At 50.2% G+C, this 24,552-nt stretch overlaps 1 protein-coding gene across 2 annotated transcripts in view; it reads right to left on the bottom strand.

Moving 5' to 3' along the window:
• Positions 1-917: 917 nt before the first annotated feature.
• The window catches only part of ZBTB16 (zinc finger and BTB domain containing 16), a 72,120-nt gene continuing 48,485 nt past the window's right edge, over positions 918-24,552 (bottom strand). For both annotated transcript variants that reach the window (XM_048968430.1, XM_048968429.1), the window contains exons 5-7: positions 6,203-6,373; positions 2,564-2,731; positions 918-2,268 (exon numbers count right to left, since the gene is read on the bottom strand). In XM_048968430.1, coding sequence (XP_048824387.1) covers positions 2,039-2,268; positions 2,564-2,731; positions 6,203-6,373 — 569 coding nt within the window. In that variant the 3' untranslated portion in view covers positions 918-2,038. The remainder of the gene's footprint in view (positions 2,269-2,563; positions 2,732-6,202; positions 6,374-24,552) is intronic.

Raw genomic sequence — 24,552 nt, forward strand, 5'->3', positions numbered from 1 at the left:
CACCTCCTCGGTGCAGAGCAGCCAAAGTGCCGCTGCTCGCAGGTGCACACGGGGCATTGCTCTGCATGGACAGACCCCCCCAGCAGCACCACCAGGGCTCAGGGTCCCCATCGCAGCCCTCTGCCCCCATGAGCACCCCCCAGCAAGCCCTGTGCGTGGCCAAAGGGCGATGCTCTGCAGATGAACAATCGCAAACCCGCCTCGCTTGGTGCTCAGACGGAGCTGCACAGAGCCCCAAAGCTCGCGGCATCGATGCCAGCCCTGCACCCCGGGCTTTCACATCACAGATGGCGCTCAACTGCTCCGCTCTCCTATTCAAGTTTCACACTCCCCTCCCTGCAGCACCGACAGTCGCCGGGCTGCGCCCTGCCCCACCACGCTGTCACACGGCAGCGAATTCCCCAGATTAAGGCCTTCACGTTTCCGACAGTGAGGGAGCAAGGGGACAGGGGACAGCAGTACAGACACCCTGCTCTCTTCCCTTTACTCCCATCTACAAAACCTCTCCCTAACTCTTCCCGCCCTCCCCCTCCCCCTCCCCACTTTAATACAAACGCAGCTAAATTACAAAATAATACACCATTGCAAGTAAAGCATGAGATGAAAACCCAAATGGCATCACAAAGCAAACACAAATATTGCAAACTGTGCTTCTGTCACTGCAAAAAAAAATTAAAAAAAAAAATCAGAACACAACAAAAATGAACACAAGAGGTAGCTTTCCGAACCGGCGAGCCAGGCTCCGTCAGGCCGCTCCAAAAAATACCATTTTGGTAAAGGATAATGCACGAGAGGTGGCCAATGGGGCCCAGCACGCCATCCCCCTCCCTGGCATCTCTGCGTCACCTGCCCCAGCGCGGCCCTCACCCGGCCCCATCACTTCAACACCCCCCTCCCCAAACCCCCCCCTCCCCCAAATCAATAAAAGCTCATGAGGTCACAAAAAAACGAGGTAATTTCAAGTAAAATGTGCTAAACACAGAAAGAGTCAAAAACTTTTAAAAACAAACCGAAAGCAAACAAACAAACAAACAAAAAACCAAAAATACAACACCCAAACCAAAACAGAGCAAAGCCATTTGTTACCGTCCGCTCCACCGCAGACTTTGGGAGTTGAGGGCTGGGCAAAAAAAAAAAAAAAAAGCATTGGCACGTTCCAAGCACCTGAAAACACAAAGAAAAGAGAGAATCTCCTGGCCCAGCATCGCCACAGCTCACCCAGGGCACTGTGGGACAGGAGCTGCAGCTCCTATGGGGACAGGGAGCAGCACGCAGCCCCCAGCTTCATCCTCCCGCTGAAGGCTTTGTCTTCACCTCCCGAATTAGAAGAAAAGGAAAAAGAAATGCATAGAAAGGTCTTTGGTCAGGAGGAGGATTGCGGCCTCACGCAGCCCCTGCAAATTTTGCTCCAGATTTTTGCCAAAGCTGTGGGAGCACCGGCAGCACCCCGCTGCACCCCACCGCACCCCCGGGGGGCTCGACGGGTGAGCGCAGCCCCGGGCGCTGTCCCATCTGCGGGGTGCTGAACTCCCGCTGAACATTGGGCCGGGCCCAAGGGTAACTGCCTCGCCCAGAGGGGTCTGCGACAGCTCCTCCAAAGGGGTCATCGATGGGGATAGAGGGAGAAAATGAAATTAAAGCATTCCCAAATCGCTGCTCACGATGTCGGGGTGAGGCATGAACTATGCTGTTCGTACGCAATCGATCCGGTGCCACCTGTGCGGGGTGGGATGGCTGCTGGTTGGCGGTGGCAAAGGGAGTGGGGTAAGTGGACACACACCCCATAGAGTGCCAAGGGGCTGGGGAGGGGAAGGGGCCGTGGGTGGGAAGGGCAGCCCCCCAGTGTTCCCAGCATGGGACCCCATGCTGCAAGCACAGTGAGCACCACATGCCTGCATCTCCCCATCCTCAACCCCAGTGAGGGATCCTTCCAGCAACAAACAAAAAATGGAAACAAAAGGCCATGGACGATGCATTTTTTTTTTTTTTTTTTTTGCCCAGTCCTCCATGACTCAGCCCCGCGTCCCCTCCATGTCCCTCAGACGTAGCAGAGGTAGAGATAGGTCTTCTCTATCCTCCAGTCGGTGGGGATCTCCTCCGGCTTGTGGCCCTTCATGTGCTTCTGCATGGTGGAGAGGCTGGGGCAGTACTCCAGGCAGATGGTGCACTGGTATGGGGAAGCACCATTGTGGGTCCGAAGGTGTTTGATCATGGCCGAATAATCCCGGGAGCGCTGGTGGCACAGCTTGCACTCAAAGGGCTTCTCACCTGTGGGAAACAGGGCAGTGGGATGGGGTCAGTGGGACGGGGTCAGCATGGCACGGGCTTTCAGCACTACACGAGGTTGCGGGGCCTCACTCGAGCACAGTAATTAACTGCCCAGCGCGCCCAATATCGATACTCGCTCTGTGCACAGACACAGCGAATAATGAAGTAATGAACAGCAAAAGTGATCTAACTATTGATCCGCTATTTACAATAGCTCCATGCTGATGCATTCAATGATTCCTTCTCCCCAGCAGCCAGCCCTGGCGCTGCGGCCGCCTCGCTGCCCAGCACCTACCCGTGTGCACGCGGTAGTGGGTCTCCAGCTGGTGCTTCAGGCTGAACTTCTTGCCGCAGCCGTTGCACTCGTAGGGTTTCTCCCCAGTGTGGATGCGCTTGTGGCCCTTCAGCGTGCTCTCGTCCCGGAAGCAGCTGCCGCAGAACTCGCATTCGTAGGGGTGGTCACCTGCAAGCACGTGTGGGTCAGCCCCATGGTGGGCATGTGGGGAGCGGTGTGGGGGCACAGCTCAGGGCTGCGCACTCAGAGCCCTCTGCCTGCATCGGTCCCGCACCGCAGCGCTGCTCAGCACCCTGATAAATGAACTTGGGCTCAGCACCAAACTCAGAATTATTTGAATGAAAGGTGAGGGCTCCAGCTACTTATTTATTACGGCAGTGAAGGCAAGGACAATAAAGATAGATTGATCGTCCAAGACTTTGTTCATGAATATTTAAATATTACTGATTTGTCTTGTCACTGTAATTACAATTTCTCTGTGCTGCATATCCTACAACCACAGTTTATGGTAAAGAATGGCCAACTGTATTTCACTTGTCCTACTGCAGATGTGCAGAGCTGCCAAGCGTGTAATGTTCCTCGCATTTCATACATTTTCTTCAGCTGTGAAGGCTTAAGTCATCCACAATGACCTACGTTTTTTCATTATCCCCATGTCAAACTGCACTCGTGCCTGGGCATAAATTGTCCTTCTAGTTATATACTCACATGCCTGTGCTTTCACTTCCTCTTTGCAATGATATTTTACTCTCTGCCTGCTCTCTCCCCAGCCCTGCAGAGAGGTCTGCTGCTCTGTGCACGGCATTGTTTCCCAACGGCTGCAAACCAGCAACGATCCCACAGGGTGCAAACACCTCCCATTACACAGCCCCCAAACCAACACATCTTTAACCACGTTGCACTGTGCAGGCTGCAGCTTTGTCTCTATTTTCCACTGAACTCCTCGTACCTAAAACCAAATGGACCCATGGAACTGGATGATTCCCTCCAACCCAAACCACTCTATCATGTGACAGCCAGCTGCCCATTTTCAGCACTCCCATTTGCTCAATAGTTAAGAGAACACCTGCAGATGGGAGCCAGGTGAAGGATTTTCTTGTTCAGCCTCAGCCACCCATGAGAATAGTGATTTTTTTCCTCCTGCTGCTTCTTTATAGCACCCTGGTACTTTAAGTGAAGTGTTAAACTCAGGAGCTGGTTTGACAGGATCCGCATGAATTTAATTATCAACCTGATCATGTGGTAAATGAGTTTAAATATGGCATCTCAAGGGCCAGACCCACACCCTCCTTACACACACACAGTGCTGATGCAGGGACACTAATGGGACCCACGTCCCCACAGCAACACTGCTCTGATTGCAGAACCAGGGGGAAAAAAATTAAAATCCAATTTGTGGCACGCTGATTAACTTTGCAGAACCTTTAATGAGCCTAACATTAAATTCAGGACAAAGGGGACTAATTAGATCCCCTCCAGCACCTGTGACCCGCTTCTGCACTGCTACCTGGTGCTCTGTGCCATGGAGGCAGAGCAGTGGATCCATTGGCACTGAGGAGATCAGTGCAAGGGTTTGGATTACAAATAACCAGCAGAGAAGCCCCAATGTAACTCACTCTCCAATACAACACCAACATCCCCTCCTTTCTACTACCCCGACCTGCTCAGCAGAAAGGGGGGCTGAAAAAACTGGGATACATTCAAGGGCTGCAGCCTTTGTGCTCTCCACAGTGATAAAAGACCCTGCAATTCCTGCTGTGCTCTCCCAGCTCTGGGATGCTGCCAGGCAGAGCTGGGCACCACATCACGAGCTCTCTGCGGACTCAGCACTGCGCTCCCACTCCGAGAATAACCACGAAGCACAACTAACTACTCATAAGGCTCCGAGGATCCTGGTTTATTTTTAAAGCCAAGAGCTAATAAACCATCAGGGGCTGGGGGCAGAACCCACGCAGAGTGACCCACAGCCCAGGTCACTGGATTACTTGCTATGAATAGCTGCTCCACTCAGCATTAATGGGATCATAAGCGCTGTGCGATTCTGGGTTTCCTGGTTGGGAGCATGGATGCAGGACAAACAGGCACTGGCGATGCAGACCTTCTCATGACGCTGCCCCAGCCCCCAAACACCCAGCACACGTGTATGCAGGAAGCTGGTTAAAAAGAGGAAGGAAAAGAGATGCAAACAATCTGCATCTGCCTCCCCCCATCAATCACACTGCTGCTGGAGCGCCAGCCCCGCGACTGGTGTGGGAAAAGATGGGAGAGGAGCATTCCCTCCACCCACCTGCAAACCATCCCCGCCTCCCCACCGCTGCAAAAAGCAATTTCAGTTGCTCTGATTCATAGCTGGGCTGCAAATTACAGGCCAGCTCTCTGCTGCGTGAAGCGGCACAATCCTGCTAATCACTGAGCTGGGTGAGGGTCAGCTCCCCAGCCTCGCCACATTGCTGCACGTGTTGGGTGCTGCAAGGCTCTGAATCCAAACTCATTGCCACGAGCGAGGGGAGAAGCAGCTCCTTCCTGGGGACAGAAGCACATGGGGACCATGGGAGGCCACCCCTCACCAGGAGCTTGAAAGGCCATTTCTCCATAGCAAAAAAAAAAATAATGCAGGTGGAAAGTCCTACAGTGTTGCTTGGTTTTCCCCAAATGCACCAGTCTCAGGTACTAAACCTGCTAGGGAACTTTCACTTTCTGCTTTGGAAGGGATGCACTCACACCTCTGTCCCACATATGATCAACCAGAGAGTCATTAAGGTTGGATCCCCAACCCCATCCCACCATATTCCTCAGTGCTACATCTCCATGTTTCTTGCGCACCTGCAGGGATTGTGAGCCCACCACCTCAACAGGCATCTGTGCCCAAGCACTCTATGGGAGAAGAAATTTTTCCTAACATCCAACCTGAACCACCCCTGACACAATACAAGGCAGTCTTATGTTCTAAGAGCTGCTGTTCCCTACACTGCAGTCCCAAAGCCACAATCACATAACGGAGACTCGCGGCAGGAGCAAAGCACAGGAGGACAGGGCCAACATCAGGCAGGTGGTTTGAGGACACCGAGTAACACGAACAAATCCGTGGTTTCATACCCCAGCTCTCCTCTAACCCAAAAGCACCTCGGTGGGTGTGCAATGTAAATACCATATACACGTAGCCCAGGTCACTGTAATCCCATTAGAGCCGAGCACCAGCTGATTATGTGCATCTACTGCATTTAAGCCGATGAAGCGGGGTAAGATCGCACATCCCCTAAGAAGGTCACATGTCACATTATACCGGATCAACTTATTACACACAGCACTTCCCCCCACCCCCTTTGTTTTCTCGTTCTTTTTAAACTCAAGCAACCTCGGTTATGGATAACAATTGCCTCCATATTTTTAAGATTAAAAAGATGATAAAGAGCCTTTTAGCAAGGAACATCTTTGTCCCAGCCTTCCTTGCAGCTGGAGCTCCAGCAAAGAACGCTCCTCCAGCTCCACCCATGGGTCAGCATCAGCTGGTGACTGCCACCAAGCTGCCAGTCCCAAACTCTCCTGCACAAAGCTCAGAACCCAGATGGGGGCTCCACGGGCAGAACCAGGACCTCCCACCCCACGGCACAGGACTGCTCTCAGTGGCCTTGGCTGTACCTGTGTGGGAACGCAGGTGCCTCTTGAGGGCAGTGTGGCTGGGGAAGGTGCGGTTGCACTCGCTGCAGATGTAGCTGCGCACCCCGGCGTGCACCTCCATGTGCTGCTGCAGGGCAGTCTGCGTCTGGAAGCGCTTGCCGCAGAGCAGGCAGAAGACAGCCATGTCTGTACCTGCAGGAGAGGAGACAGAAAAGTGAGGCAGTGTCTGGGGGTCTCCCAGGGGTGGTTGTGAGGAAGGGGACTGCGAGCCCCAGTGACTGCTCACAGCCTCCAGCTCTCTTGTTACAGACAGTAGCCCGCTTTCTGCACCTGCCCCATTCACCTGGTGTGCTCAGCTGCACACATAACATCCCTGGATGAGAAGAACTCCTGAACAAGGCACAGACCCACAGCCCTCACTCCTAGGGGGCAGCAGCAGGGCTGGCACCGGGACTGCAGCAATTCCAACCCTTCAGCATAGAAAAGAAGTGCAAGAAGAGAGCAGAGGGATTTTATTGCCTTGGGTGCAGCTGGAAATCCCTTGTAGGCTTGCATCTCCACGCCCCCAACCCAAATGCGAAGCACCTGCTTGGATAATTCCCCATGTTGGGATGGGCTGCATGCACCTGTGTGAGACACAGCCCCCGATGCCAGGTGGAAACAGGACCCAAAGAAATGACAGTTGGATGCCTGAGCACCATGCAAAGCTGCTCTGGGCAGCAGTGGGCTGAACACAGGAGGACCACGTGCACACCCTCAGCACTGCTTGTGACCCTCAGTGGTAATACCACCAGAAGCTTAATCCTATGAGCCACATGCACAATTATAAAATTGGCTGCATCAACAGAAGAGTACATAAAAAAGAAACACCAGCACAAAAATAGAGATACTTACACACAGTCAATAAAAATATAAGACCTTTGTGTTATTAAACAGTTTGTTTTAGTTTATGCATAGCTGATTGTTCAGAACCTATGAGTCAGTGCAAATTGTATTACGCTGGGAGATTAAGCAAATAAATGCTAGCTTTTTTGGAGACATTAAAATGTGAGGACTATGGAAATAAAATTATCTAGAAAATTGTATTAGCAATTCATTAGCGGCAGCAAGATGTTCAAGGTAACCAACAAACACCTTTAAGAAACAGTAGGGAAAGGGAGGGCTGCTCTTTGCAGTGCCAAAATTAACCCGAGGGGTGGTGAGGACCAAAGCCACTGCACACAGGGATGCTGGAGGAGCTCTGGGCACTGTGTGCCACTGGCACCCGCAGTGCTGTGGATGGATCCCTGGCTGCAGCATCACCCTGCTGAGCATAGGGGATGGGTCCAGGCTCCGTGCTGGTGGCAAAATGCACCAAAAGTAGTGCAGAGATCCTGCACAGCCCAAGGAGCAGCAGTGCACGTGCACTGGCCGTGCTCCTCCATGGGCAGGTTCCGCACGCCCTTCTGTGCAGCAAGTTGGCTCGATGCTGGCCATCCCCTTGGTGAGCTGTGCACCGTGCGAGCGAGCGAGGCTGAGAATATGAAAATAAATGAGCAAAATAGAAATAAAACCATACAGCAGCGAGGTGGCCCCAGTGGCGATGCTGCTGCCTCCCTCCCCGTGGATTTATCCGGGGGACGCGCGCTTGCTCGCAGCTGCAGACAAAACTCTCCCAAGAGCCCTGGAGACACAAAGCCCATCCGAGCGGGTGGTGCAGAGCAAATCCTGCACGGTATGCAGCCCGGCCGCGCTCTCACGGTGACAGCAGGACGGGTCAGAGGTCGGCGGGGCCGAGCCCCTGTGCCGCAGCCAGCTGTGCCGCGGGGGCCCCGGCCGGCGGGACGCCAGCCCCCATCAATCCGCCGGGAGCAGCCCTGCTGGGGCCAGGGACAATGGGCTCCTGCGGGGGTGGGGGCAGGACAATGCGGCCGGGCCAGTGCGCAGGCCCGGAACAAATCCTCCCTGGCACCATAGGGCCCTCATTTGTGAAACTAATTGGCCCCCGCTTGAAAAATTGGGCTATGTTGGGCCGCCGCGCTGGAGAGGAGCTGCCTTGTGTGGGGAGCCCCGCTGTCCAGTGGGATGTGGCTGCAGGGCTGGGGATGGTTGGATGGGGATGGGTGGCCAAGGATAAGGTGACACGGATGAGGATGGGTGGCCAAGGACAAGGTGACAGGGACGGGGATGAGTGGCAGGGGACAAGCTGCAGCCCGCATCCCATTGCGTGCCCAACTGTGCTGGGATGGGGAGACGTGGGGTTTGCAGCCTGGTGATACAGCAGTGCAGCTCCGCAGCCACCACGCGCTGCACCATCACACAGCACGTGGGCACCGTCCCGCTGCTCCAGGCACCTCCAAGCGGGATGCGCAAGCGGAGCCCACCACTCAACCATGCCCACCTCCAAAAGCACAGCTGGCAAGGCAGGACCTGCTGGCAGGAGAAAAAGGGGTGATGCTGGAAAAGCCCCACCTCCCCGCGGCGGCACCCCGTTGGCTTTGGAGCCGTGGGGACGTTTCAATGCGTGGCCATTGAAAGAAAAATCACCCCGGATAAATAAACACCGCCGCCGCCGCCACGTAGGCACAAAAAGAGGAAGACGGATTTATTCATTTCGCTGACGTTTTAATGGTTTCTCTCCTTTTTTTCGGGAAGATGATTACAAATTAAGCAGCATTTAAACGCTTTTTACTGTCAACAATTAAAAGGGGCGAATATGGAACAGAAAGTGCGGTGACCATTCATTTCCAGGGAAACGCGGCTATCAGCGAACACCACGGGGCCTTCCCTGTACTGTACACTGCACAATGGCAAAAAGTATACCATTAATTTTGTAGGACATTCAAAAGCAAATTAAAATATAAAAAGCTCTAGGCACAAAGATAGATACCAAGAGAGAGGGCAGAATAGGTCAAGCTTGTGGAATTAAAGTCTTAGCAACAGTGGAGGTTTAAGCACAGCCCTATTACGCCGCATTCAATAGCCACCTTCTCCCATCTTCTCTTTTTTCTCCTCTCAGAGCCGATGTGCTGTTTGCCTCCAGCCTGCAGCAGTAAACAATTAATACCGCGTGTAGCAGTGCTGCGGGTTTCCAAGGCAGGAGCGACAGGCTGCCATGTAGATGAGATCCTGGATGCAGCATTAACTATTTGGAAGAGAGCGCCGCCCGCTCTGTGCGAGGCAGGTTTAAATAACAGGTGATGGGAGATGTGATTTTTGCAGGATTGATGCTTGCTTAAGGGAGGAAAAGCCCTGAGAGCGCAGCTGTGCGTGTGGATCTCTACGCTTTGCTTTCCAGGCTCCCCAAAAAAGTGCTTTTCCCCGTGTCTTTAAAGGCAAGGGAGATGCATTTCCCATCACTCAGGGACTCCCCTTTTCAAACTTCAGGTGAGGAATGCTAAAATCACCACAGCACTGAACACAACACTTCTTCCATGCTCTGACTCCACACTAGAAGGAATTAAAACGAAATTCGCTCTGAGACACGTAGGCATATGGCAAGGAACACAGGTTTGCTTTTCCTCTTATTTTTAAAAGGCGCCCGGTGCATTTCCGTACCACAAAGTTTAACATGCAGGAGGTTCGCCGAAGAAATAAAAGAGACACGTCCCCTTTAAAAGGAAATATAATTTACAGTGTGCAGCCAGGCGGTCCATAGTTTCAATCTCGTTTACTATAGAGAAAACTCTGCTAGCTGTTCTCTATCCCACAAATCCGATTTAATCAGACAAGCCAGCCAGCGTGGCTTGAAGTAAAAACGGATAATTAGTAAACAGAGAGCTACTTCAGTGCTTCATTGGCATTCGAGCCGGGCTAGTGTGTCGCATTTAAAATGCAGTCTGATGAAGTTTACAAAATCAAACCATTTGTTACTCCTATTGAAGAGGCTTCAGGCCACTTGCAATTAAATTGGAATTAGTGCTCAGAATGAGATACAGCAAATTCATACTAAAAAGGGATCTGACTTTGAGACGTTTGACTTCAAGTTTTCCCCTCTGCGTGTGTGTGCGTGTGCAAGAGATGTGGCTGCTCCGTCCCGGCCCTCGCCTCCAGCTCTTGCAGCCCCAGCACTGGGACCCGGGTGCAGGAAGGTGCCCCAGGGCGTTGGTGCCAATGAAACTTGGGCACTTATGAGCACCTGGAGAAGGCACCAGGACTGCGGAATATTCCTGCTACGCCCTATGAAACACCCATTGCGTTTTTGTTGCTTCTGGTGGTTGGCTGTTCTGCCTGTCCATCACCATAATAATTAATATCATTATAAATCTTTTATCAAAGGCTCTGGCACAACAGTGGGTGCAAATGTACAGTGTAGGCTACCAGCAGGGCAAGGCGTTGCCTGCTGCCTTCATGGTTAACACCTCCAGCATTCCCACGATTGCAGAGCATCCCCACAGCCAGCCCCAAAACATCCCACACTGAACAACATCAGCACAATGACATTGGCTGTGAGCTATGCAACTAAAAGATGCATTTATATACGTCCACGTGCACACACACACCCCGCATGCACACAGATCCCAGCTGGTCACTGCCTCCAACAAAACAGTCTTCACTTACTCTTCATACTGAATGTCTTAAACTATGTGCATGCAAATAGAGGCATGCAACAAAATTGTTGTTGCAATCACTAAGAGTGAAGTGGAAGGCTCCAAAAATTCTTGGTACGCCAAACAAGAGTCCAGGGATTGTTGGCTCTTGCTAGATTAGATTTCAGAGATGTTTGGAATTTTTTTGTCACTGTGTCAATGGCTCCTTCACAGCCACCGGCTGCTGGACAATGCAGAGAACGCTGGAGTTTGACTGCATGGAAGCAGGGGGAGTTTTTATCAGCCTTGGTATCAGGGTGCCATGGGTAACATTCATCCCCAATGGGCTTTGACTCATGTTGGCCAAGAGCAGATGTCCTAGCAGAAGTGAGGTGGACAAGTGATCATAAAACCATAGAGGTTTGGAAAACAATAAGGTTGGAAAAGATCTCCCAGATCACCAAGTCCAACCCCAACCCATCCCCACCATGCACACATGTCCCCACATGCCACATCTCCACATTTCCTGAACACCTCCAGCACGGTGACTCCCCCACTTCCCTGGGCAGCTGTTTTCTGAGAAGAAATTTTTTCTAACATTCAATGATCAACCACTGCTCAGAACAGCATCAAGGGACAGGACTGAAAGCTATCAGAGCAGAGGGACTTGGGCACATACTTTAGACCTCTTAGGCAGTGGGATCTCCAGGGATGTGCTGGAGGAGGGGACACTGCAGTGCACATCCTGTTGGGATGAGGAAGAGGAGGAGGAGAAGGGGGGAAGGTGAGGCAGACATTGCTGGCCAAGGCAGCGGCGTGCTGCAATTGTGCTTTGCCCCACCAGTGTCAGACATGAGCTTCTGGCGTAAGGAGATTAACCTAGTTTTGGTAACCCTTTTCCTGATTATGAAAGGAAAAACGGCATTAGTAGTTGGCAGCACCAAAGAAAGCTCATACAGAAAAGCCCCACGATGACAGCTCTGTCCTGGAAACCACTTCCTACATACAGAATGCACTGCACACACAGATACACGCACTGTGTACAATGCTGCACCAGCCCTTGGCAAACACATCATGCCCTCCTCACAGCCCTTCTGCAGGAAACAAAGGCATTACCATCCAGGAAATGGAAACCAGAGATGTCCACCTAGCTGCCCCACAGACAGAGAAGGGAAAACCCATGCAGAAAAAGAAATGAGACACTCATTTTGTGCTGGAATCACCAAATCATCCCAGTTTCAACTGCTGCCTCTGGACTCCACGACTGAGCTTTCATGCTAATTAACATCTTTATGGAAGGCAAACTCTCTCAAGGGGGTATTTGTTTGATTATTATTATTTACTCAGAGATACTACAGCTTTCTTCCCATGTTTAACTGACTGCAAAAATTCATTCTTACAAAGCAGCACAGGCAGCTGCCTCCTGTGCCGCCCGCTTCCCCTGCAGGTTGGGTGGCAGAGAGGGATGCCCTGGCATGGAGGATGGGGATGCTGCTTTACAAGAGCACGTGCACACATCCTCTCTTCTTTTAACCAGCACTGGTTTATCAGACCTGGAGAAGCTCAGATATTTAAGAGCACGTGCATACGAAAGGATACTGTAAACAGAAAGGTGAAGCACCGACGTGAATTTCATGGCACCACAGAACATCCCTGAGTCACAAGGGAGCCACGGGGATTGGGCAAAACGGGCACCGCAGGCTGAGCCTGAAACCTGGAAGGGAGACAGTGCCCAAAGAGGAGGAAGAAGAAGATTCCCCATAAGCAGAGGGGTGGCACAAAAAGCAAAGCGGGCAGCGGCCGCGCGGTGACGTCTTTGTCGGTGCCGCTCTCGCAGCCGGTGAGCGCCGAACAAACGCTGCTGCCCGGGAAGCTCGCGCCCGCCGGAGGTGATTTATTCCGAGGGCCATCTGGACAGGGGAACAATGTGGTCCCATATCTGAATGACCCGGCGCATTAGTCACACCCTCCTCGCTCGACCTCTCCGTCCCTAATCTTCACACTTGCTCTCATTCTCCTTTAGTGAGGCAAAATGACCGGATCCGCTTCTCACCTCTCTTTTGGCTGGCGAAGTTCACAGGGCTGGGGGAGACAAAAGGCCCCGCGCCTCGCTGCGTGCCAGGGCTCCCACCCCATGTCCATGGGGTCCAGCATCACCCTGTGTCTGTGCTGAGCACTGGGGCACCTTGGGACTGCACAATCCCCACTTCTCAGCCCTTCGTTTCCCATCAGGAAGGCCTACACCAGCCCCTCTCTCTCCCCTGCCAGCCTTCATCCTCCTCCTCAGTTTACCTCTTTATTATACTTTTCTGCCATCGCTCTACCAAGAATTATTACATGGGAGGAAAAAAAAAAAGCCAAGCAAACATCAAGTGACTATTAGCGGTGGTAGCTTTATTGCAACAGGCGCAGAACTCATTCGTTTCATGTTTTGCGGAATATAAAAGCACTGAAACATTTTAATTTTAAATTCTTATCATTGAATTTACTGCTTTTCTCTCGCAATGATTTGTGTTGCTTTTTAATTTTTACAGTCTCTACAGAAGCCAGATGCTACCGCCTAGGGCCAAAATAATAAAAACCTACTGCAGTCATGAGTTACAGAACAAAAAAGAAACACACAGTTGACAGAAGTTAATATCTCAATTTAACAGTGCTGCTTTGCTAATGATCCTTTGATATGTGTTTATTTAGAAAGGTCTGATCTTGACCTTGAAAGCAAACTAAACCACAAAGTCTTTATGAGACGAGAGAAAGACTTTATTTATAGAATGGCTTTATGTCAATCAGGGCGGCAGCTGGACTCGAGGTGAAAAATTGCTCAGAAGTGAGCGGGTTCGTACCCAAAGCGTTGGTTGCAGTGCGTGTATCTGGGAGGGGGCACTCATTCCAGATGAGGACTATGGCACAATGCACTCCCCAAGTCAAGACACAAAGCCCACAGAGTGGTGCAGCCTGCTGACCGCGCACCGCATCCACCAGGAGCGCCGGCACCGCCGGGACAGGTTTTCCTCCCCAGGAAATCCAGGATTGCACAAAGCTTGTGTTTTGAAATGAAAATAAGAATGGCTTCTTTACGGGACAATTACATTTTACTGCGATTCTATGCCGAGATTTCCCAGCTCCTATTGCTGCGCGAGGCTGGGAGCGCACTGGGGAGATCAGCGGCGCTCTGTGTGTTCAATTGTAATTCTGTGTCTGAGGTCAAACAGTGATTTGAAGACATTCACCAACGCTGAGCCCTCAGCACTGCCTCCTTGTCCTCGCAAAGCCTTGGTGCCAAGGCCCTTCTTATCAAGTCTGTATCTGTGCCATTCAGGTGGCCAAAAACTGAGCGCATCAAAGGAGCCAACCTCCACTTTTCAGCACTGAATGCACTCATTTAGGCACTGTGGTACCAGTTAGCTTACAGTCACCAAAGGAACTGTAATAAGAGGAATATAAGCTGCTCCACAGAGACCGGATGGAAGGGCACGAGATGGTGATGTTTCCGTCCTTCTGCTGCTAAACAATGCAAATTCGGGACTGAGGCAGTTACAAAAGACCTCTTTGCATGTTGACTAGAGAAATAAATGCTGCTGTAGAGTCCCATCTGGCCCAGCAGCTGAATGGGAAAAGCTCAGTGAGACAAACGGGTCTGAATTTAGACACAGGCAAGAGACAGCAAAGATATTTCAGCCTTAAACCAGGTATGAAAGATGGCAAGCACAGCCGTAGACAAAGCCTAGGGAAACTCTGCCCTGGCACACGCTTGGGCTGCCCAATTCCTGGCCCATATTTCCCAGGGAAAGAAGCTTCACTTGATGGAGGCACACCCACCTGTGCTCAGCATCACCCTTGGAGCAGGCATTTCCCCACTGAAGGAGCACTGTCGTGGTGTTTTCTGCCACCACATCGCTGGGGAAGCTGTCATCTCACTGCTTACTCATCGCCACCACTAAGGCTGCCTGCATTTCTCTTTCCCAAAAGGAATTTCAAATGGAACCAGCTGAAAAAATAACTTGATTCGCTGCCGAAAACACATTTTTCCCATTGCTTGCTGAATGATGGTTCAATTAATTTGTTCAAAACCACTCAGAGGTCTCCATCCTTACACAAAGAGCCTCAAGGAGGAGACGAAATCCTCACCAGTTAAATGCTGGCCCCTGGTGTCTTTCTGGCTGGAGAATCTCCACCTCAAGCATTTTCCAGCTGGAAGCTGTATTTCCACAATTTTCACTCTTTTTCCCCTCATTCCTGCTGGAAATGTGTCTTAACTCAGTGACAGCGCTCCCATCCCACCCAGTGGCACAGAGCATCCCCCATACGTTTCCATGGTACAAGTTGCATTTGTGTGGGTTGTCACCGAGGGGCAGCGAGGAAACACGGGGCAGCCCTGGTTGCCAAACCAACAAGTAAAATTGTCCTTAGGATGCTGTACAGAGGGCTGCTGAGAGACACAAAGCAACATTTCCTAACATCCGCTTTTTATTCTAGAAGCTCCATTATTTAAAATAAAAAAAAAAAGAGATGAAAAAGATCTCGCAGCCAACTCATGAAGATGTGAAAGTATAACGGAGAGAAACATCTCCACTTTCTTCATATGTTTTTATATTTTTTTAAGTGGGGAGGACAAGGATCCCAGGACACAAAAGTAACTGGTAAGGTAAGTTAAACCTTGTCAAGATGAACTTTCCTGCTACTTTTAATTAAAAGTTCTTTAGAATTAAAAAGGACACTATTCAGAAAAGACTGAAAAAAAAAATTCATTGACACCAGCCCGCCCCCCTCCCCTTTTTCCCAAGGAAAAGAAAAAGCTGTTTTTGTGTGTCTGCTCACCCAGCCCTCACTGTACAAAAGGAAGCGGATTTGCAGCAAGACACATGAGATGACCCTTTGACCCTAAACTGCTGAAAAGTCCTCAATGGCATAAATACCAGATAATCAATCACATACCAGGAGGGCTGGTCCCCCTGCCCTTACCCCAGTGGCCGAGTTTATGAGAGATGCACTGTAAATGGACACCAGCTTTTTAAGGGAGGCCCCTCTCTGCATTCCTCCACGGAGCCGGAATATTTTCCTCAGGCCGGGAGACCCTGGCCACCTAGTTTTACACATTTCATCACTATCTGATGCAGCCCCACAGTGCTCCTCGCCGGCACATCCGGCAGCACCAGCACTGCGGCCTCTCCCTGTATGGAGGGGATGAAAAATGTTCATCCCAAATGGATGGGATGCACAGTGCTCATCCTGTATGGAGGTGCTACAAAATGTTCATCCCATATGGAGGCAAGGCAAAATGCTCACTCCAAAAGGAGGGGATGCAAAATGCTCACCTTATATGGAACTGATGCAAAATGCTCACTGCAAATGGAGAGGACACAAAATGCTCATGCCAAATAGAGGCAAGGCAAAATACTCACCCCACATGAAGGTGATGCAGAATGCTCACTCTAAGTGGAGAGGACACAAAATGGTCAACCAATATGGAGGCAATGCTCCATATTGATGCTCAACCAACGGGGGACGCAAAATGGTCACCTTGTATGGAATTGATGCAAAATGCTCACTCCAAAGGGAGGCAATGTAAAATGCTCAGCTAAGATGGAGGTGATGCAAAATGCTCATTCCAAATTGAAGGGATGCAAAACGCTCACCAGTTACGAAGGTGAAGCGAAATGCTCACTCCAAATGGAGAGGATGCAAAATGCTCAACCAATATGGAGGCGATGCAAAATGCTCAACCAATATGGAGGCAACACAAAATGCTCGTGCCATCTGGAGATGCAAAATGCCCACCCTAACCGGAGGAGACACAAAATGCTCATTCACCCCATATGGAGGCGACGCAAAATGCTCAACCATGCGTGGATTGGAGGTGGTGCAAAATGTTCACCCCAAAAGGAGGTGATGCACAACGCACCTCGAGGCGCACAGCGGCACACTGCAGGCTGTGGGTGCCCCAGCTGCACGCAGGGGGAAACTGAGATTAAGTGAGCAGAGAGTGTTCTTTTGTTTCCTGCTTTGGGGGAGTGCAGCACAGGCACCGGCGCTGCGGCGAGCAAACCTTAGCCCAGGGCTGGGGCATCGCCAGCAGCAGGGCGGGTGCAGGAAAACGAAGGTGCAAACGGCCTCACCTAGAGAGGCCACCGCAAGTGCTGTTTGTTTGGGGCGGTTTCGTTTGTGTTTTTCGTTTTTGAACCTTTCGTGAGTTTGACACCAACTGCACAGAGTTGGTTTTCCTTATCGGAGCTCTGACAACCATCTCCAGCCTGAACAGAGCAGTGCGAACTCTCTGAATGTTCCGAGGGCAACAATAGATTTTAAAGCTTTGAAGGAAAAGAGGAAAAAAAAAAATTGCTGAGATACTGAACTGGTTCAGTTAAATGGGGAACCACTTGGCAACTAAATTTGATAATGCTTTTGTTTGAGGGTCAGAGGTTAAATATGTTCACACTAATCCCCTTCATCTAGAATTAAAGGACAAGAAAGATTTTTCTGTAGCTTAGCAAGAGGGCTTTTCTCATTGCAGTTTAAACAGTATTTGCACAGGAAAATTAAACGTAGACCATTGGGCGCTCATTTTAAACGTGAGCACATGGGTCTGCTACCTTTCTATTTGTTGATTTTAGGCAAATGTGTCTGATCACAGCAACACCAATCTCGTTGCACTTCCTGTCCGATCCGATCTCCCGACTATAAATTCTCTCGGAAGGGCAGGGAATTTTTGTTTTCCTTTAATTTAAAGGTTAAGAAAAGAAGCGGGTTTGAAAGGCAGCGCGATTCCCGGTTTCAGGAATGTGTGCTCAGACTCAGATTTCAAGCACTGTCACAGAACATTACTGTCAGACAAAGAGGCTCTGTGCTGCGGATCCAAGCGGCTCCGCGGGTTTGGGCTGGGAGCTGAGGATGGGTTCTCAATGCACGGTGCAAACCTGCAGTACCCAGAGATGCTGCAGGAGCTCGGGGTAATGCATCACCCCTACATCACCCCTCCAGTGAGAGCTCCCAGCACCCACAGCTCGCAACTAGGGAATTCTGGTGTTCTGAATGCAAAATGTTGAAGCACGGGATAAATGCTCGGCCCAAAATGGGGCTGGATGTATCCAGTACCACAAGACTCCAGGTGAGATGGGCATGGCGAAGCATGACAAGGACAGGCTGTGTGTGCTGCACGGAGATGGAGCAGCACAGGGATCCCAAGTTCAAGTCAGGTAACAGCAGCCTGGCACTGTCACGTGGTGCTGCTGAGATATATTTGGATTAGAGGAGCTGCGTCCCAAACCAACCACTACTTTTTTCCAAATGCCTTTTGATGTCCTTTCCAAAGCTAAAAACGCACAACGCGGCTTTCAGGGCGCGTGTGGTGCTCAGCACAAAGGCCTCTTTCCTTTAACCCTCCATTGGCAGAGCCTCTTGCAGGGTGTGAGGATGGACTACAATGCATGCCAATGTCTGCCCCCAGTTTCATTTAGCTCCTGTTATACACATCGGTGCGTGGCACCAGTTAAAACCTAACAGAGCTTTTGGAGAGATCAGAGTGTTATAATTTCTCTGTCTCCTCAAAACGGCCCATCCAGCTGAAAATTCTCTATATTGAGCCATGGAAATGGGTCTTTATGAGCACTGTCAGGGGGCTACACTGCACCTCACCAGCTCTACACACTGACATACTCAGCTAACACAAGATACTACAACTCCAAAGCAAGCTCCTATCAACATCCAGCGGGGAAAGTCCCTTCCAAACTGCAGCATCTGACCCACTGCTGCTGCTGAGCATTGCCCCAAGGCAACAGCAAGAAACAAACTTCTCTGTTTCTTTGTGTGCTTACAAACATCAGCTCTGGAGCTCTGCAAAGAAGCAGGGGCAGAGGCAGCCTCCAGCACATGGAGAACTTTTGGCTTTGCTGCATTCAACACAGTGCACATCTCCAGCTTTTATCAAATGCTATGATGGCCAGGTCAGCTCTGAGAGACATGGGACTTGTTTGCATGGCAGGAATGCTGGGCATGGCATTGCTAGGAGGGAGCCAAGACACACAGCAAAGTGTTTGGGCTGCAAACCCTGTGGGTCAGGTTGCAGCAGGATCTTGGGGAGGTAAGTTGGGGACACGTTGTTCTCCAGCACCTCTGCCAGGCTGTGGGGGACGGGGACACTCCTTGGCACCTCAGTGGCAGCTCTGTGCTCATGGCCATGGGCTTCTGGGGCTGTGCTGCTGCCTCTGGACTCCATGGAAAGAGTGAATGCTCCATGCTCGTTTTTATCTGCAAGAGCTGCCCATTTGTTAAACTGTCATCGTGAATTATGCTCCTAAATTAAGATGGGAAGTTTCACTGTCACAGTCATTGTTTTTGTAGAAATAAACGTTAGCAAAGAAACTCCGTTCCTTGGAAGATGTCAGCTTCCACATACAGAGCTCCTGGGCCAGGAGCAGGGAAGCACAGGAGAGGCAAAAGCTTTCAGCTGAATGCTGGTGCTCACCTTTCCCTCTGTTTGCAGTTTTCAGTCCCTTTTACAAACAAACTTGGGAAGGGCCCTCGCAGCCCCGCACTGCTCAGCAGAAAGCAAAAAGGGGACAATGCACAACTCATCCCCACACAAGGGGAAGGTGCAGAAATTTAAAGGGGGGACCCTCTTGGGCCGCAGCTTTTGAAAAGGGACACAACTTTGAAATGCTGCATTTGCTGTATCTGCACCAAGAGGAGCTCCAGCTGCTGGCAGCTCCCAGCCCCAGGGCAGCGCCTCTGCTCTGTGGACATGGTTGCTTGCCAAAAGCAGCTTGGGGTTAATGAGATATCAGCCCATCGTGATCTGATTAAGACAGATGCTTTGCCTCTTTATGCTCTCGCAACTGCCATTTTTAGTTTGGAAACCGTTTGGAAACAAAACTGATCTTTTTTATTTACAAAACTCAGGAGTTCGCGTTTTGAGTGTTTTTCCATCATCCGATTTCAAATCGTCTTTTTGTCCTTTCTTGGGTCATCTTTTCCATCCCATTTTGCTGCACCCAAACATTTGAGCTAACACATCCCTCCCCTCAAGGAACACTCAGGATTGAGCATGGTTGGGATCTCCAACCAGCACTGAAGTGCTGCAGAACTTCCCTTCTGTTAGATCACCTAAAAGCTGTCCAAACATGCAGCCCAAAACTCAGCTTTCAGTTCCATAACAAACATTTCAGAGGTTGGATGTCCACTTGATCCAAAGCTCATCAGAAAATGTTACTGTGAGTTTTTGATGTGGATTTTGAAGGAAGTGTGGAAACTGATACCAATAGGAAAAAACAGTGGCATGGGGGGCAAAACCATCCATCCAGACACAGCTATGCGTTTATCTTCCCCTCCTCCTCCAGCCATACAATCATGGAATCATCAAGGTTGGAAAAGACCACTAAGATCACCAAGTCCAACTGTCAACCCAGCCCCACCATGCCCACCAGATCACATCCCTCAGTGCCACATCTGCACGTTCCCTGAAAACGTCCCTGCTAAAACCTCGGCAAGGAAAGCAGCGTTTTGAGGGAAACCAGATGTATTTGGCATGCTCAGGGTTTGCAGTTCACCTCCAGAACCAAGCACCCACATCTCTGCTCCCATCTGTTCCTCAGGTGGGGTCGTGTGATGCTCACACCTGGACCAAAGGCTGCACCAGTAGCCCAGCACCATGCACGAGGTCTCCTCAGCACTGCCATCCCCGAGCGCTCCAACCTCCAACAGAAAAATCACAGCCATGTAATAAAACAACAGCTTTGGAGCCGATGTTTTCTTGCGTATTTACAGTTTTTCTCTCTGCGATCCTTTCAGATGTGTTCATAGGACTCCAGGTCCGTGAAGCACTCCAAGAGCTGCCAAAATATCGCAAGACTTGGCAGCGATGCCTGAAACATTCTTTGCTGGCACATGAGGAGCAAAACTTTGTTACACTGTGGAAAAATCCACAATTTGTGCACTCTCCAACTTCGCCGCTCGGCCTCTCCTCCACCCTCTCGTCTCATTTGTTATTGGGATCGCAGCTGGGGTGCAGGGAGGCAATGCTCAGCCTCTAGCAGCAGGCTGGGGAATATCACCTCCTGGGCAGTGGGGATGGTTTTCCACCTGTAAAGACCTACGTGTGGTCAGAGAGCTCAATTATGACAAATGGTAACGCCTTCCCTCTCCTCTCCCTAACAGCCTGGCTCTCATGCAGGCTCCCATCCGTGCTCCCAAAGGCTCCCAAAGTCCATGTTCTCAAAGGCCCCTATCTACATTCCCAAAGGCTCCTGTCCCTGTTCCCAAAAGCTCCTGTCCCTGTTCCCAATGGCTCCCAACCATGTTTCCAATGGCTCCTGTCCCTATTCCCAAAGACTCCTATCCCTATTCCCAAAATCTCCTACGCACATTCCCAAAGGTTCCTGTCCCTGTTCCCAAAAGCTCCTAACCACGTTCCCAAAGGTTCCTATCCCTGTTCTCAATGGCTCCTGCCCACGTCCTCTTTGCTTGCAGCTCACTCGCCCCACAGCCCCATCGCAGCACCATGTTCCATCCCCAGCACCCCATGCTGAAGGAAGGAAGCAGCCCAGTGCTCTGCAGACTCCAGCACGCAGGAACGTTTTCACTTCCTAATGAAAAACCAAAATGCTGATTGTTCCCTTGCCTGTACTTGCATCTGAAATTGGAGCTATTACAGGGTAGATATGTCAAAGCTTCGCTCAGCCAGGCATCATCCACCAAAGCCTGCAGCATGATTTTAAGTGTAACTGTTTTGTTTGTTTGCTAGTAGCCAACGCAACACCAGTAATGAAACAAAGAAATGGGACAGCCCCAATCTGAACAGCTCTGGCTGGGAACAGAGGACATGGGGAAGGGGCTGGTAATGCAGCCCTCCTCCTGTACCGACCCTGCATGGTCCAACAGGAGCTCCCCAATGCACTCCTACTGATCTCTGTGGTGCTGCAGAATGCCCAGAGCACGGAGCTCACTGGGGTCACTTACCCACCTGCACCCACATCCACGCCTCCTGCATCCTCTATTCTTCTACTTGGGTTCACACAACTGAGTACAGGAAGGATAATTACATGTAAACATACTTAATACTACCGTACGTTATCTCTATCTATGGAGAAAAATGCTATCTGATGCTATTTTCCCCATAAGCCCAATCAAGCAGCTCTGTTAAAACCCTCCAGAGTACTGTGAAACAGTAATAGAAAGTCACAAGCACGCCGGGAGATGCTGCACACGTTGGGTTGGGGAGAGGAGTGGAGCTGCTGGTGGGTCTGGGGGCTGAACTCCCCATTTCTGCCTCCTCCCAGTCCCCTGGGACAGGAGCATCCCTCTGGTGGGAGCATCCCAGGGCAGTGCTGTCCCCTCCCAGCTCCTCTTCACCCCATACTCTGCTCTTGCATGCTGGATTTTTTTCCCTTTGTACCTCTGCTTACCACGTTACTGTTTTGAATCTCTAAAATAATGTGACAAGTTAATGATGGCACAATTATCTAAATGTTTAACAGACATGTTATCTAAGTGAATCGGATTGAGATTCCATCCCGCTGACAATAAACATCAATGGGAGAGCAGAAAGTGATAGGCAAATTATCGCAAACCCTGCAATTTCAATGCTATTAAATTTGGAGGAATAACAGCCCTGAGGCCTGTAAACTCTGAATAAAATAGACCCTTGTGTTTGTCCAACTATTAAATCAAAATGCTACCAACATCCCAGGAAAAGAAAAAAAATAAAGGGAGATTTATAGCTTTTCAATTTTCAGTTACACATTGGTTTTATTAACTCCTTTCTGCTGTTTGTACCCCAGTCATCGCCGTGGAAATGTCTGCTGTGGGTGGGAGAAGGGAGTGATGGTAGAGAGGAGGAGGAGAGATGGGATGAAGCCTCTTGCTTTTAGGAAATACTAGACAAATCACCTCTGATACCTTTTAAAAGTGCATGGCACACCAACCAACCCCAACCCCATTACCGCCAATGCCAGCAATGAGCTACTGGAGCCCCATTTGTGGATGCACTGCTTGGTGGTGATTGGTTTTCTCCTGATACATTTGTTTTTTCCTCTACATTAGAAGAGCACAGTAAGTAATTTTCCACACTCTCCCTCCGGCATGGCGCTGGGCTTACGCTGCTATGAAGATGAGCCAGAACAGTTGCTGCTTTTCCTATTGCTGTAGGATGGAGGCCAAGGAAAGTGAACACCCAGAAAGAACCTCTCAGCCCAGAGCCGGCCGGGCCGCAGGCGGTGCGGCCATCCCTGTGTTTACAAGCAGGAGTGACTTTGTCTTTTAATACCTTTCACATTGCAGCTGAAAGAAGGGCTTAATTTTTCCACCATAAGAGATGGAGACTGTTTTACAGCAGTAACCGGGCAGAAAATTTACATCAAATTGGAATCACAGAGTATCCCAAGTTGGAAGGGTTGCATAAGGATTGCCAAGTCCAGCTCCTCCTAGTGCACTGTCTTTTGGAAGGGGCAGTGAGAACAACGGAAAAATGGGAGAAAAATGGGGTTCCACATCCAAGCTGTTCACCTGAGAAACATCTCCCCACGTGGAAAAAAAAAAACCAAGAGTCCTTACTCATTCATTTCAGAAAACTTCCCAAGCCTTGGATGATCCACAAAACCAACAACCGTCAGTTGGCTGTTTGCAAACTGGAGCTGCACCCTGCAATAAGAGCTGCATTTCTGAACAAAACAGGTCTGTTTGGTACGTCTGTGCCAAAGGAGTCCTTATTTATTCAGCCTCTCCCTGAGAAACGTCTGAACCACCCCTGAAGCCATCCACCCCAACGTCTACCAAAAAAGGGCATTTTTTTTTTTCTTTTGGCAAAGTCTGAAGGTCTTCCATCGAGTTGGCCAAACAACCTGCTGCTAAGGACGAGAGGATGATGCTCCAAAACCTTTTCTGGGAGATGTCATTATTTAGAAAGAGAGCTAATTATAGCAACTGTATTGGAGGAATGTTTCTTCTGCCACAGGCAGCGCTATTTGAGTGCTGCCCAACAACAGGAAGCTATTAATTTCAGTGAGTGCGGGCTCCTCTGACCATAGAGCCCATTTCTGATGTGTAACTGAGACGTGTGTGTTTACAGCTCACAGAGGTGATGATAAACCTGTTTAACCTGGGTCATCGTGTTCTGCTGGGCTAAGTTTTCATGTCACCCTTTGAGCCTTGGCACACACACAGGCCGCCATGGTCCAGCCCCAAGGTTTCCCATCAGGCCAACACTGACTCATGCAGAATTGTCAAGGTCACCAGCGACAGCCCATCTCCACACTGCTCTGCGTGGTTTTCAGGATGGCTTCAGACCAAGCCATTGCCTGCAGGGGTTACAGAGCCCTGGGAGCATGATGTTTGGTGGTGCCCTGTGACACCGCACATAGGCACTACCAAACCCATGCTACAGAGCCTGCTTCACCAGCCCCACATGGGGCATGCACCAAAACCAACCCCTCGATGTGCTGGCTGGTTCCTGTAAGCTTTTCTGCCCTCCCTAACCTACAGCGTATACAGTTGCTAAAAAGATTATGGTTTGTAAAGTTCAGCCTCAAGTAGCATGACTTTGAATACAGAGGGCAATCACTTTAAAATTTATTACCTGCTGCTTGGCAAGCAAAGTTTCCAGATCAAATGACGTGCTGAGCCTATTCCTGCTCAGTGACGCAGCAATTTATATTACTGATCGGTCATTAAAACCTCTGGCATATAACCAGTCATGTTCTGCATGCCAACATAGCGTCCACACATCGAATTTCAACCTTTGAGTATAAATGCAGCCATTAATGGCATCTATCAGTTTTTTCAGCATTGGAAGACTAGCTTGCTCTAATTTAAACTGCCCTTAGTATAGCACAGAGGGGAGCGGGCTCTTCTCTGCAATTTTGATTTCAGGAGTTG

The sequence above is a fragment of the Lagopus muta genome, chromosome 22 (genome assembly GCF_023343835.1).
Source record: "Lagopus muta isolate bLagMut1 chromosome 22, bLagMut1 primary, whole genome shotgun sequence".
Taxonomy (NCBI): Eukaryota; Metazoa; Chordata; class Aves; order Galliformes; family Phasianidae; genus Lagopus; species Lagopus muta.